Raw genomic sequence first — 14292 nt, forward strand, 5'->3', positions numbered from 1 at the left:
AATTGTAAAATCACACGCACATAACATAAAATTTGCCATCTTAACCTTTGTATTATTATTATTAATTGAGACGGAGTCTCACTCTCGCCCAGGCTGGAGTGCAGTGGTGCAGTATCGGTTCACTGCAACCTCCGCTTCCCAGGTTCAAGTGATTCTCTTGCCTCAGCCTCTGGGACTACAGGTGCCCGCCACCATGCCCAGCTAATTTTGTATTTTTAGTAGAGGCAGGGTTTTGCCATCTTGGCCAGGCTGGTCTCAAACTCCTGACCTTGGGTGATCTTCCCTCCTCAGCCTCCCAAAGTGCTGGGATTACAGGCATGAGCCATTGCGCCCAGCTAATTTTTGTACTTTTAGTGGGACAGGGTTTTGCTATGTTGGCCAAGCTGGTCTTGAAGTCCTGGGCTCAAGTGATCCACCCGCCTCAGCCTCCCAGAGTGTTGGGATTACAGACATGAGCCACTGTGCCTGGCCTAAGACTTTGCTTTCTATTCTTTTTGGGTATATACCCAGGAATAGAGTTGCTCATAGGGTAACTCTCTTTAACTTCTTCCATCTCTACACAAAATACAAAAAATTAGCCAGGCACGATGGTGCACACCTGTGGTTCCAGCTACTCGGGAGGCTGAGGTGGGAGAATCACCTGAGCCAGGGAAGTCGAGGCTGCAGTGAGCTGTGATCGCACCACTGCACTCCATCCTGGGTGACAGAGCAAGACCCTGTCTCTTAAAAATAAACTTTTTCGGTTTTTTGTTTTACATAGCAGTCGCACTATTTTACAATCTCACCAAAATGCACCAGATTAAACTTCCCATTAAGATGTGGGCCTACGGCCGGGCGCGGTGGCTCAAGCCTGTAATCCCAGCACTTTGGGAGGCCGAGATGGGCGGATCACGAGGTCAGGAGATCGAGACCATCCTGGCTAACCCGGTGAAACCCCGTCTCTAGTAAAAAATACAAAAAAATAGCCGGGCGAGGTGGCGAGCGTCTGTAGTCCCAGCTACTCGGGAGGCTGAGCCAGGAGAATGGCGTAAACCTGGGAGGCAGAGCTTGCAGTGAGCTGAGATCCGGCCACTGCACTCCAGCCTTGGCGACAGAGCGAGACTCCGTCTCAAAAAAAAAAAAAAAAAAAAAAAAGATGTGGGCCTACCCCACCAGATTACAGTTACCCCATCCCAGCCTTGTTCCTCGTTTGTCTGTTAAAATGCACCATCTAGCCTGGTATACAGTAGGCGCTCAATATTTGTTGAACAAATAAGTGAATGTGGACCTGGTCATTAGACTGCTAAGAGTCGAGGTTGGGGAGATTAAGGCGCTTCCTGAGAGCTAGCTGTATACCAGGGCGAGGGAAGTTTGAAAGAGTGTGAACGGAGTAATTCACCCGTGGGTTTCACCTGGTCCAGGTTTAAGGCCACCTCCCCGCAGAACTCTCCTCATCCAGCAGAGGACGCTTTAAGGTGGTATGCTAACGAATGGAAATAATATGCAAATGAGTCAGCGGGCCCCGTGGGGCTTTTTTTGGTCAGGCGCGCCATGGACAGCCCTGGCGCCTCAGGGGCCTGAGGCTGAAGATGGCGCCGGTACAGCCGCCAAAGGCCGGGCGGCGGCGCTGGCGAGGCTCCCGGAGACCGCAGGCAGGGCAGCCCCCGCCCTCCTTATTTCCTCCCGCGGCCGTCTGTCCCGGCCCAGGGGTCCGCCACCAGCCTTGGTCGCGCGGGAGCCGGCGTTTCTGAGCAGGCGCGCTGCGGGCAGCCCCTCCCGGGGTCCCTTGCGGCGGCGTCCCGAGGGCCTTCGGGGGCCTCGGAGCAAGATGGCGGCGGCGGGGTCCGTGAGGCGCGGGCGGCGGCGACCGCGGCGCCAGTGAGGGGGCCCGGGGGCCCGGGCGGCTCCGGGCGGCTCCGGGCCGGGGCCCCGCCGCGGGACGGACCATGCTACGCTCCACTGGCTTCTTCCGGGCCATTGACTGCCCCTATTGGTCTGGGGCGCCCGGGGGGCCCTGCCGGCGGCCCTACTGCCACTTCCGGCACCGCGGGGCCCGGGTCCCCGGCGCGCCCGGTGACGGCGGAGAGGCGCCCCCCGCAGCAGGTAACTCCCGCCCGCCTGCTCGCCTTGGGCTCGGCTCCCCTCCCCGGGTCTGGAGCCCACCTCCGGTCCCGCCTGGGGTCCCCCTTCTCGGCCCAGTCCCCTCCCCACACGATCCCGGGCGACGGTTTGCCCAGTCGGGACCGGGACCGGGACCGGGACCACCCACCCGGGGACCCGGTGCAAAGCACTAGATCTCTCTAAGCCTTTGTCTTCACGAGTATGAAGTGTCAACTAGGAGGACGCGTCCTACCAGGGCTGTCTAGAGGGCGGAGTGCGAGCGCATGTTGGGTACCGGGCACCGGGCCTGGCACGAGGGGGCTCGGGAGACGGGCGCGGCCGGCACTAGGCAGGCCCTGGACTCCTCCTGCCGCTGATTCGCGCCCGTCGCTTCCCGGACCCCATGTGTTCGTGGCTGCCCTTGTTTATTTCCAAGACGTTTTCTCCGGCCGCGCCTCTGGCAGCCTCAGTCTCCAGTCGTTGAGTCAGGATAGTCCGAGGATCGTCTCCTGAGTGTGTCGAGCCCTGTGTCCAGCATGACTGGGCAGGGAGGAAGTCAAAGCTTACTTAAGTGGGCTCCGAGGAACTCCATGCTTTTGGTCGGGCCGAGGACGTTGGTGGACTCCACCTCACAGCGTCATGGTGGTTTTCATCGTCATGGCAGCGTTTCTTGGAGGAGATGTGGGATTTGGATTGGAGAAAAAGGACATCGCAAGGAAAGGCGTGGAGGGAGGGTTATCGAGTGTGATGTCATTCAGACTCCCCTGTGACCTCTGTCCCTTGATAGTGGCTCTCTGCTTCCCCCATCCCCTGACTTCTTTAATCCTAGATTTCCTCACTGGGCGTGAGTTTCCAGCGTTGTTTTTACTTTTACCTCAATGAAACAGTCTCATCTCGGAACCTTTTCCTTCAAAAGAGGAACATCTTCGTTGGGAGTTAAGAATAGGTTTATTATCCTGTTTGGCCAGAAAAGGTAGCATTTTTTTCTGATTTCCCTGATAAGTGTGCTTAGGACACCTGCACCTGTGGGCGGTTGTTTGCAGGTGGACAGATGCAAGCAATCACTTGTCAGCTCCCCCGCGCCCAGTATCTGCTGTGCCTGAGGTGGGGGATTCAGAGCCGCGTACGATGCTGGCTGTGCTTTCAGGGACCTGCCGACAGATGTGCCTACAGATCCCTTAGCATGGGTCGTGATGTCCTGGGAGCACGCAGCCAGCTTTGGCGGGGGCTGGGAGTTGGTGAAGAAGGCAGTGCGTGGGAGAGGCTTCTCGGAGGCTGTGACACCCGACTAACGATGCTCGTTTTCACCCTATTTTTAGAGACAGGGTCTCACTCTATAGTCCAGGCTGGAGTGCAGTGGTGCGGTCACAGCTCTTTCAGGCCTCGACCTCCTGGGCTCAAGGGATCCTCCTGCCTGAACCTCCTGAGTAGCTGGGACTATGGGCAGCACGTGCCACCACACCTGGCAAACTGTTGTATTTTTTTGTGGTGATAGGGTCTCGCTATGTTGTCCAGGTTTGTCTCAAACTCCTGGCGTCAAGCAGTCCTCCTGCTTCGGCCTCCCAAAGTGCTGGGGTTACAGGTGTGAACCACCGCACCTGGCGCAAGTCAGGCTTTTGATATCTGTGTGCATCCCAGATGGCCCATTTGTTTCCCAAAGGCTTATTTTATTTTATTTTTTGAGACGGAGTTTCGCTCTTTTTGCCCAGGTTGGAGTGCAATGGCGTGATCTTGGCTCACCGCAACCTCCGCCTCCCGGGTTCAAGCAATTCTGCTGCCTCAGCCTCCCGAGTAGCTGGGATTACAGGCATGTGCTACCAACCCGGCTAATTTTGCATTTTTAGTAGAGATGGGGTTTCTCCATTTCGGTCAGGCTGGTCTTGAACTCCCGACCTCAGGTGATCCACCTGCCTCGGCCTCCAAAAGTGCTGGGATTACAGGCGTGAACCACCGCGCCTGGCCCCAAAGGCTTATTTTTGAGGGTCCCTTTGGTGATGTAGTCTTCCTGTCTGCCTCACGTTCCTGTGGGAAAAATGTGGCTACCTGCCTCTTACCATGGTGTGTCTGCATTTCCCTTCTGCTGGTGAGAATGAACTCCTTTTCCCATCTCTGGTGGGGTGGTCGGGCTTTTTGTTACTGTCTGGTAGAAGGCTGCCTCCCCCGCAGAGAGGTAGGATCCATCTTCTGTGCCGTGAGGCTCCTCTGACCCTCTGTTTCCTCCTCTGTGACATGCTCATCAGACTGCCCTCTGAAAACACCAGGGGAGAATGCGTGTCCCATGTCCATCCTCCACGTTTACACACGCCCAGTTTTCTATGGGGTTTGAAGAGGCTGGCGTGATCTAGCCTTTGCCATGCCCTCTCAAGGGGATTTCAGGGTGGACAGGGCAGCAGCCTCCAGAGAGGAGATAGACAGGAACGCTGGCCTCCCAGGATTGAGAGTGGACAGAGGTTCACGTGAGAGGCCCTCAGCTAGCCCTGGAACACCTGTGGTGCCATGCTTTGTGCTGGGCACGTGCTGCATGGTGACCCTGTGAGCTATTTGCTGCTGGTGGGGAAACGGGGGCTTATCAAGGAACGTGTTTTGCCCATACCACCGCCTGACCAGGGCAGGTCTGGAGCCTCCAGGGCCTGTGGGAGGAGAGAGCATTTGATGAGGGCACCAGGGCAGGCAGGTTGGGGAGGCTTGGCGGAGCTGCGACGGGAACAGGAAGATGGCCGGTGCTCCTGGGCCCTGGGTCGCAGGCTCAGTGGGTCATTGGCGACGTTGAGCAGCACGGCTGAAGGACTCGGGTTTCCTCCTGGGCCCTTATCCCTGGACATGTTCAACCATTTTATTTAATTAATTAATTTCCGAGACAGGGTCTCACTTCGTCGCCCAGGCTGGAGTGCAGCGGTACGATCACAGCTCACTGCAACCCCGACTCAAGGGATCCACCTGGCTCAGCCTCCTGAGTAGCTGAGACCACGGGCATGTGACATCACACCTCACTAATGTGTAAAATTTTTGCCGAGACAGGGTCTCACTTTATTGCCTATGCTGGTCTCGAGCTCCTGGACTCAAGCAATCCTCTCTCAGCCTCCCGAAGTGCTGGGATGACAGGCGTGAAGCACCGTGCTGGGCTGCGCAGCCATTTGAGAGCTGGCTGGACCTGCCCAAGGTGGCTTGGAGGGATGGTTCAGCAGCCCTTACGGCGGGCACCGTGTAGCCCTGGGATGCAGGGACGTGCAGCCCCGGCCTAGAGGGGCACTTTCTATCCCGGCCTTGAGAGTTGTAAGTGAGCGTTACTCTCCCCACGGTGGCCGCTGTCTGCTGCCTGGGCCTTGGCTGCAGCCTGGTGGCAGGGGAGGGCCTTGGTTGTCTCTGTGGAGTGGGCAGGGCTAAATCCCACCTTCCTCCAATCTGACCTCAGAGCCCAGGCCCCTGCCCACTGCCCTGCTCTCCCTGCGGCATCTGACGGTGTCTGTGCCCTACTGAGAGGCAGGACGACGTTTTCCAGGAGAGGGAACCCTTACGGGGAGGATTGCAGAAAAGCCGAGGGCTCTCCAGAGGTACGGTGGGCCTCAGCCCAGGGCTTCATGGCTCTGGCAGGAATGCCCTCCCAGATGATGCTTCACCCAGGAAGGCAGAGGCTGAGGGCACTGTGTTGAGGGAATGCTGGTGCTGCGCTACAGGCCTACTCAGGCCCCAGCAGAACAGTCCTGGGCCTGGGGAAGGGGCATCCTATACTGCAAACTGGGTGGCAGACGTGTATGCGGGGCACACAGCTCCTGCCCTCGGGGATCTTGCAGTCGGGTTCAGGATCTGGCAGCCCAGTGCCAGTGGTTCTGGGTGGGGCCATTGACGGCGTCCCAGCTGGGGCTCCAGGCGACTCTGCAGAACTGCATCTGTAGAGGGCGGGGTCCTGAGGTAGAGGCACTCAGGGAGCAGCTCCAGGTACATGGGGAGCCCTGAAGCCCACCCGCCACGTACCCAGTATCTCGTGAGCCTTCCAGCAGAGTCGGGTCGGGCAGGGATCCTCCTCCTGGCTCTTCAGATGCAGCCCCGCACATGGGCTCTGGGGTGCCTACCTCTTGACTTGCCCGCTGCCACATCAGTACTGGGCGGACTCTGCCTGTGACTCCCAAACAGCAGTGGGAGTGGCTCTTCCCAGTTTACAGATGAGGAAACCGAGGTCCAGCATCGGGAGGCCGCTCACCTGTGTGCGTGTGGCTGGTGACTGGGGGTGCTGGGCTGGATGTGGGTGGACCGGGGCCCTGCCTGCCTCCTCAGCCGTTTCTGCTGCCAGCCTCTGTGGGCTGGGAACAGAAGGAGGGAACTTGAAACCTTCCAAGGATGGGCCTGAGGCAGGCCTGGCTCTCTGGTGACGGTGACAGCCTCCCCTCCCCCAGTAGGCAGCTGAGCCCCAGGAGCCTACTGATCTGGCAGGGCTTGCCGGTTCTCCTGGGAAACTCTGAGGCCCCTGAGTCAGGTGAGAAGGGAGCAGGAGGCCAAGAACGGCGCCTCGCTGCCGCTGCCGGTGGCTTGTTTTCATCTCTGGCCTCGCAGGAGGATCAGGAACTCCCACTGGCCGCGTCCTGCGCTGCCTCCTGGTGGCTGGGTGACAACCGGGTTTCCGTGGGGCAGTGAAGGTGCCATCTGACCGCCTGTGCTGCCTTCAGAGCCCTGACAGTGTGTGCTCTCCTCGGTACGACTTGTCATCCGCAGTGAGCTGCGTCCAGGAAGGAACGGGCTCTGGGGGAGAACCCCCACAGCCAGCAGTATTGTCTTTTGGTTTCCCAGGCCTGGCTGGGGCGTACGAGGACCTGGGGGTGATTTTACCAGCAGGTGGCAGATGGGCAGTTGGACCAGCAGGGCCACCTGCCTGGCCTGGAGTGGCAGCTATGGAGCTTGCTGGAGGGACAGTTGCTAGGGACATTGGGGGCCAGATTGTTGTCTGGTGAGCCTTTCTTTGCATTGTAGGACGTTGAGCAGCGTCCCTGGGCTTCCCTGACCCCAGTGGTGACAACCACCAGTAGTGCTGAGGCCATTTCTTTTTCAGCGCTCGCCGGGGAGCCTGCGAGTCCAGCTGCGGCTCTGGGCCCTGGCGAGCTGGGACCCTCTTGGCTGGGGGTTGTAGCTTTGCCCTGGCCTCGAGGAGGAGACCCCAGCCCATGCTCCTACCACAGGGTAGGTGGCTCTGCTGCCCTGTGGCTCTTGATGTTCCTGTGTGGAGGGGATGAGAGGAAAGGGGCCTGGGGTTTCTGGAGCAGCCGCCTTCTTGCAGATGCTAGCAGGACTGCGCTGGCCGCTCTCCTCCAGGTGGATGGCGATGGGAAAAGCGCCAGGTTCCCAGGGCCTGTCTGTGTTCCCAGGGTCTGGGGGCCTGTCTGTGTTGCCATGGGTGTCTGGGCACTTTACTTTGGAAGGTCTGTTTTCTGACCTGGGGAAATGTTTGTTTTAGAAACCTCAGAAAATACAGAAGAGCCCCAGGAGAAGCCTCACGGGTGAGGTTGGCTTCTGTTTTTTTTTTTTGGGGGGTGCTTTTCCCAAGGTTCTGAGGTCCTCACCTGACTTCCCGAGCGCCTGGGCAGCTTTGAAAACCTGGCTTCTGGGCCCAGAGCCTGTCTCCAGGCGTGGGCCATATCAGTCGGGACTGGTTTTGGTATTCATGTTTTGGGATTCTTTGCTTAGGTCTTCAGTAGAGCAGTGACGGATCCCGACAGGCAGTTCTGCACCCTGGGAATGTTGGGAGATGTCTGCAGATGTTTTGGTTGCCAGTTTGGGGGTGCAGGCACAGAGAGGGCGGAGGCAGGGACGCTGCTCAGCACCCTTCAGAGCCAGGGACAGCCCCGCAGACAGGGATCTAGCCTGGGGTCAGTAGTGCCGAGGACAAGGATGCTGGTCTGCTGGCCCAGCCTGTTTTTGTTTCCTTTCTGTTTGTTTTGTTTTGTTTTGTTTTGTTTTGTTTTGTTTTGTTTGCAACAGAATCTGGCTCTGTCGTCCAGGCTCTTAGAGTGCAGTGGCTCCATCTTAGCTCCCTGTAACCTCCGCCTCCTGGATTCAAGTGATTCTCCTGCCTCAGCCTCCCAAGTAGCTGGGATTATAGGCGACTGCTACCACGCTTGGCTCATTTTTGTATTTTTAGTAGAAATGGAGTTTCACCATGTTGGCCAGGCTGGTCTCGAACTCCTGGCCTCAGGTGATCCACCTGTCTCAGCCTCCCAAAGTGCTGGGATTACAGGCGTGAGCCGCTGCGCTGGGCCTGTTTTTTTGTTTTCGAGAGGGATGGCTGAGCTGGTGGTCTGCCTATAGGGAGAGGCAGAGGCCCTGAGAAGCACCGTCCCTGCCCCCAGAGCCTGAGACAGGAGAGGCAGAGCAGCTCGCTGGGGCCAGGGTCAGCAGGGACAAGCGTGCCAGCTGGGAGGGGTTTCGGGGTCTCCTGTGGTGCCTGAGCCACCCCCCTGCCCTCCCCAGAGCCCTCTGCAGCTTTACCGTCTCCTCCAGGGATTGCAGACTTGAGGCGCAGGTGCTAGTGGCCAGCCTCAGTCCCTGTGGAGACCACAGCCCGGAATGAAGGCATCTTGCTTGGCTTTCTGTGGGGCAGAGCTCGCTAGGAAGGCTCCAGCCTCCACCTGCTGGGCATCACCCCCTTGAGCCTGTTGCTTCCGGAACCTCCGTGAGCTCTTGTGCACAATGGGGTCGTGGCATCTGAGTGTGACAGGAAACGTCGTGCAGGCTGTGCCGTGGCAGGCCTCACTTTGACGAGGAAACGCTGTCCTCCTCCACCCTCCTGCCCACCCTCAGAATCCCTTCTGCAGAGCAGCCCCTGGAGAGGAGCAGGCGGGTTTTGGGGGAGCGCTGGGTGCGAGGGCCGTGGCTTGCTCCTCATGCCGTCCACGCAGTGGGTGGACTGTTGGTATGATCTGTGGCAGAACAAAAAGCAAAAACCTGAAAAGGAAATAAACAGGGTAGAAAGAGACACCTGGGTCCCAGGGAGCCAGGAGCCTGTCAGGGCAATCCTGGGGGTCCCTGAGCTTCATGGGGACCTCTCACGTCACCTTTTCTCCTCCTCCGCTAATAGCCGAGTCCTCAGGGACCCTTGGAGGAGCCCTATGTGCACTGGCTGTTTCGGGGCTGTCCCTTCCTTAGGCTCTGAGAAGTTTTGGGGAATGGCTGCAAGGACAGAGCGCCTCCCGTCCCATGACAGGCTGCATGCCTGGAGGCCGGGGTTCCGGGACCTGCCTTTGCTTCCGGCCTCAGGAAAGGAGTGGTTGTGGGAGGACTCGGGACGAGCTGTGGACTGAGCCTGGACACACACTCCACAGGACTTCAGTGTTCTCTGTAAAGCCAGGAGCTGGTCCTGTTGCCCTCCAAGGCCCTTTCTGGGTCCATCTGGACTCAATGTCTGTGGGTCTAGGCTGAGGGGACTCGCGAAACAGAAGCGGAGGGGGTGACGTGGGGTGGCCCCGGGTCCAGGAGAGAGGGCAGCTGTCACTGGGAGTTGCAGGGAGTGGAGTGGGTGACGTGGGGTGGGCCCAGGTGTCACTCGGAGTTGTAGGGGAGTGGGGCAAGTGTTTCCAAGCACACAATTACTGGGCTGGGCTTTGGAGGATGAGTAGGAGTTTGCCTGTGGCTGGGAGTGGGATTAGGGCTGTGGACTCTGGGGATGGAGACAGCCCGCTGAAAGCCTGGAATGTTCTCATGCTCTGGGCTTGGGGCTGCTTGGGAGCTCGTGGCCGACTGGGGCTCACTGTTGACGTGCTGTCTCATGTGTCTCCAGCCTGGGAGCGCTGCCGTGGTTGGGCAGTATGCGACCCCTGGCTTTCTGCAGTCTCTTCCTGTTCCCACAGAGACTCACGTCTGGAGAGTTGATGTGCCACAGGCATGGAGGGGCCTGCGCCTCTGGGTCAGTGTTTCCTTCCCCTTCCCACTTTCCTTCCTTCCTCATATCTCTGCAGACACCTGCCCTGGGCCAACTCCATCAAGCCTGGGGTCCCCAGAAGAGCCTGGCGGGGGCAGGACCAGGAAGGTGGCAGAGAGTGTGTGCTTGGGGGTGTGGGCCCGGCGTACACGCCAAGCGTATCCCCGCCCTGTGGCTTCCCAGCCTGTCCGTTTGTCCTGGCGATAGGTCCATCTGCACCCTGTTAATGGTCACAGGTCACAGTCTGTTTTTCTGAGACCCCTCCCTCCTCCTCTCATGGTGGCTCAGAGGCCCTCAGAGACCAAAAGGGAGCCAGCACTGCCTCAGGAGCAGGCCCCAGGGAGGCAGGGTCTGAAAGCCATGGAAGTGGGCCTGGGCAGGCCCGAGTTGGCCACAGCCCTGTGTGCCCTGGCCGAGGAGGCGGAGTGAGGTGAGGGCTCCACCATGCCGTCCACCTCTGTATCCCAGGCACCGTGCCCGGCACTGCTGCTTCTGCAGGGAGAACCTTGGAGGGCTGCCTGGAGGAAATGGACTTTGGGGGAGTGGACGAGACAGGGAAGGAGGGCCCTACCCTTTGCACTCTGCAGGCTGTGTGCCCTCTCTGAGGTCCTGGGCAGGTATTAAGAGAACATGTGCTGGAGGAATGAATGATGGGGCCAGGGTTGGCCCACCTTGTCAGCCAGGCCCCCGCCCCCGCCCCCCAGCACCTGCACACAGGTCACCAAGTGACAAAAACAGCTCGTGCTTGCAGTCACCCTGATGTGTGGGGTCCTCCTTAGGCACCACGGCACCCATCCTCGGAACATGTGAACCCCTGGCTGAGGGCAGTGTCCCACAGAGGTGCCCACTCCAGCTTCTCTGTGAGCTCCTGGAAGAGGCTGCAGGGCTCCTGGATGCTTTTAGTCCTCTGTGCCCGGCGGGGAGCACAGGAACCCTGGAAACACCCAGTGGGAAATGTGCTTTGGGGACAAAAAAGACCTTGGGATGAGGAGGAGCTGAGTGCTGGACTTTTTTTTTTTTTTTTTGAGACAGAGTCTCGCTCTGTCGCCCTGGCTGAAGTGCAGTGGTATGATCTCAGCTCACTGCAACCTCCACCACCCGGGTTCAAGTCATACTCCTGCCTCAGCCTCCCGAATACCTGGGATTACAGGAGCACGCCGCCACGCCTGACTGATTTTTTGTATTTTGGTTGAGACAGAGTTTCACTGTGTTGCCCAGGCTGGTCTCAAACTCCTGAGCTTGGGCAATCCGCCTGCCTCGGCCTCCCAAAGTGCTGGGGTTGCAGGCGTGAGCCACCGTGCCTGGCTGAGAGCCGGACTCTTAACTTGCTCTGTGTGGACCATGGAAGTGGCTCACAGCCAAGGTGGGCTCTTGGCAGGGGTGGAGAGGCACAGGGGAGAAGGCCCCGCCGGCCCCGCCCCATCGTGTGGTGGCAGTCAGGCCCCTCTCCTCCGGTTCTTGTCCTTTGCCATTTGTACCCGTCTGTTTCAGTTTATTTTTATTTTTACTTTTTTTTGAAAAGGAGTCTCGCCCTGTCACCCAGGCTGGAGTGCAATGTCACAATCTTGGCTCACCGCAACCTCCGCCTCCCGGGTTCAAACGATTCTCCTGCCTCAGCCTCCTGAATAGCTGAGATTACGGGCATGCGCCACCACGCCCGGCTAATTTTGTATTTTTTTTTTAGTAGAGACGGGGTTTCTGCATGTTGCTCAGGCTGGTCTCGAGCTCCCAACCTCAGGTGATCCTCCCGCCTCGACCTCCCAAAGTGCTGGGATTACAGGCGTGAGCCACTGTCCCCGGCAGGTTTTTTGTTGTTGTTGTTGTTTTGTTTTTTGAGATGGAGTTTCGCTCTTGTTGCCCAGGCTGGAGTGCGGTGGCACCATCTCAGCTCACTGAAGACTCTGCCTTCCGGGTTCAAGCGATTCTCCTGCCTCAGCCTCCCAAGTAGCTGGGATTACAGGCACCCCTACACCCGACTAATTTTTTGTAGTTTTAGTAGGGATGGGGTTTCCCCATGTTGGCTAAGCTCGTCTCAAACTCCTCACCTCAAATGATCCACCTGCCTCGGCCTCGGGCTCCACCTCCCAAAGTGCTGGGATTACAGGCGTGAGCTACTGCGCCCAGCCTGTTTCTTTTTTTTTTTTTTTTTTTTTTTGAGACGGAGTCTTGCTGTGTCTCTCAGGCTGGAGTTCAGTGGCGCGATCTCGGCTCACTGCAAGCTCCGCCTCCCGGGTTCACGCCATTCTCCCGCCTCCGAGTAGCTGGGACTACAGGCGCCGCCACCTCGCCCGGCTAGTTTTTTTTTTGTATTTTTAGTAGAGACGGGGTTTCACCATGTTAGCCAGGATGGTCTCGATCTCCTGACCTCGTGATCCGCCTGCCTCGGCCTCCCAAAGTGCTGGGATTACAGGCGTGAGCCACCGCGCCCGGCCCAGCCTGTTTCTACATTGTTTTGAAAGGCAGCTGATCTCTGTCCTGGTTACCGACCCTGTCCCCCGACCTTGAGCTGTACGCCTTGGGACAGCAGCGCATCCAGTCATGGCACGTGGGGACGGCCATCCCATGAAGTGAATAAATATCCAGGACGCCTCAGAGAGCGGAGCTGGTGGTCCCTGGTCAGGCCGGGACCTTTTTTTTCTCCCCTGGACCCCTGCTGTATGACTCCACCTGCTGGGCAGCCCTGGCACTGCACTGTCGAGGTGGGGGGTGCCATGCCTTGGAGCAGAGGGGAGGCTCAGATCTCAGCCCTGCGGGTGGAGGAGGACCCTGTGGGCCGTGGGGTGGACCCCAGGCGCTGCTGCTGCAGGCACAGCCCAGCCTCCACCGCAAGCTCTGCTATCTGGGTGGAGTCTGGTGTGGGGGTGGGGCAGAGCTGGGCCACCTTGGGTTTCAGGGAGGGTCTTGGAAGCCACTGGTTGGTGGAGGTCCAGGCCCCCAGCATTGGCTGGACCCCTCCTCGAAGCCGTCTCCAGGTGACCCTGTTCCTGCCCCTTGTGGTCCAGGAGCTGTGGGCCTCCTCTGGGTGCGGAGTGCTGGTCCCTTTGCCTCTGAGCAGCGGGTTCCTATCTGTCCAGTGGGCTGTGTGTGGAGGGCCCCGGGCACCTGCATGTCCAGGAATGGGGCTGGAGGACGTCCCGCCGTGAGGGTGGGAGGGGAGGCCCCAGGAGCAGAGACCCCCAGAGTGGACGTATGGCCGTTTGTGGGGACCTTATAGTTACTCTGCCATACACAGGAGGTGGGCTTCAGGGGTGCTGTCCTCTAGACCCCTCTTCCCAGAGAGGTCTATCATGGGGAGGGCGCTCTCGTGGATACAACCAACCCCTGCCTTGCGCTTCGCAAGGGTCAGCCCCGTGCGTCCTCTGCCGCTGTGGCTGTTTTGGGAATGCTCTCTCCTGTTTCCATCTTCAAAGCCTCAGGCCGCCCAGATGGCTCCTCTCGGGGCTAGGTTGGGAGGAGTCTTGCTTATCTGTCATGCCAGTGTCCGGCTAAGCCCCAGGCCGGAGGGACTGTCTGTTTCCTCCTGGGATTCCTGCCTGGCCTGTTGGGGGCCAGCATGTGGGGCCCACTGCCTGGGCTGGAGGGGCCAGTCCTGCTGATGCCTCATTGCAGTGAGAGGCCTCCAGGGCCCACCAAGCAGTCTCCCGGAGCAGGGACTGGGCCTTCTGGGTGCTTTTTTTTTTTTTTTTTTTTCTTTTTTGAGACGGAGTCTCGCTCTGTCGCCCAGGCTGGACTGCAGTGGTGCGATCTCGGCTCATTGCAACCGCCACCTCCCAGGTTCAAGCAATTCTCCTGCCTCAGCTTCCCAAGTAGCTGGGATTACAGGCGCCTGCCACCAGGCCTGGCTAATTTTTTTTGTTTGGTATGTTTTAGTAGAGACAGGGTTTCACCGAGTTGGCCAGGCTGGTTTCAAACTCCTGACCTCAGTGATCTGCCCACCTCTGCCTCCCAAAGTGCTAGGATTACAGGTGTCAGCCACCGCACCTGGCCGAGTCGTCCTTTAGATGTGACCCCCGGGTGGACTCCCAGGGCACCCAGCGGCATGTAGATGCCACCCTAGGGCGTTTCCAGTCTTGACAGGTACCCAGATCCAGCCCCCTCGGGCAGAGTGGGATGGGGCGGCCCAGGGAGGCAGTGGTGCGTACCAGCTTCAGGTCACCTTTCAGGGGCTCAGCACCCCGTGCCCCCTGTTCTGAGCTGCAGGCAGCCATGGCCAACCCCCAGGCAGCTTCCTGTGTGAAACTCCCAGACCTGGCTGGAGTGCCCAGGCCAGGACTCTGCCTTCCAGCACCAGCGGGTCACAGGCTGCAGGG

At 59.0% G+C, this 14292-nt stretch overlaps 1 protein-coding gene across 2 annotated transcripts in view; it reads left to right on the forward strand.

Annotated features, from left to right (window-relative positions):
* Positions 1 to 1581: 1581 nt before the first annotated feature.
* The window catches only part of REXO1 (RNA exonuclease 1 homolog), a 33211-nt gene continuing 20500 nt past the window's right edge, over positions 1582 to 14292 (forward strand). Inside the window, exon 1 of one of the 2 annotated variants that reach the window (XM_007994664.3) lies at positions 1582 to 2082. In XM_007994664.3, the coding sequence (XP_007992855.3) occupies positions 1926 to 2082 (157 nt within the window). In that variant the 5' untranslated portion in view covers positions 1582 to 1925. The remainder of the gene's footprint in view (positions 2083 to 14292) is intronic. The other variant, XM_007994663.3, reaches the window with a different exon arrangement.

Source organism: Chlorocebus sabaeus, chromosome 6 (genome assembly GCF_047675955.1).
Source record: "Chlorocebus sabaeus isolate Y175 chromosome 6, mChlSab1.0.hap1, whole genome shotgun sequence".
Classification (NCBI taxonomy): Eukaryota; Metazoa; Chordata; class Mammalia; order Primates; family Cercopithecidae; genus Chlorocebus; species Chlorocebus sabaeus.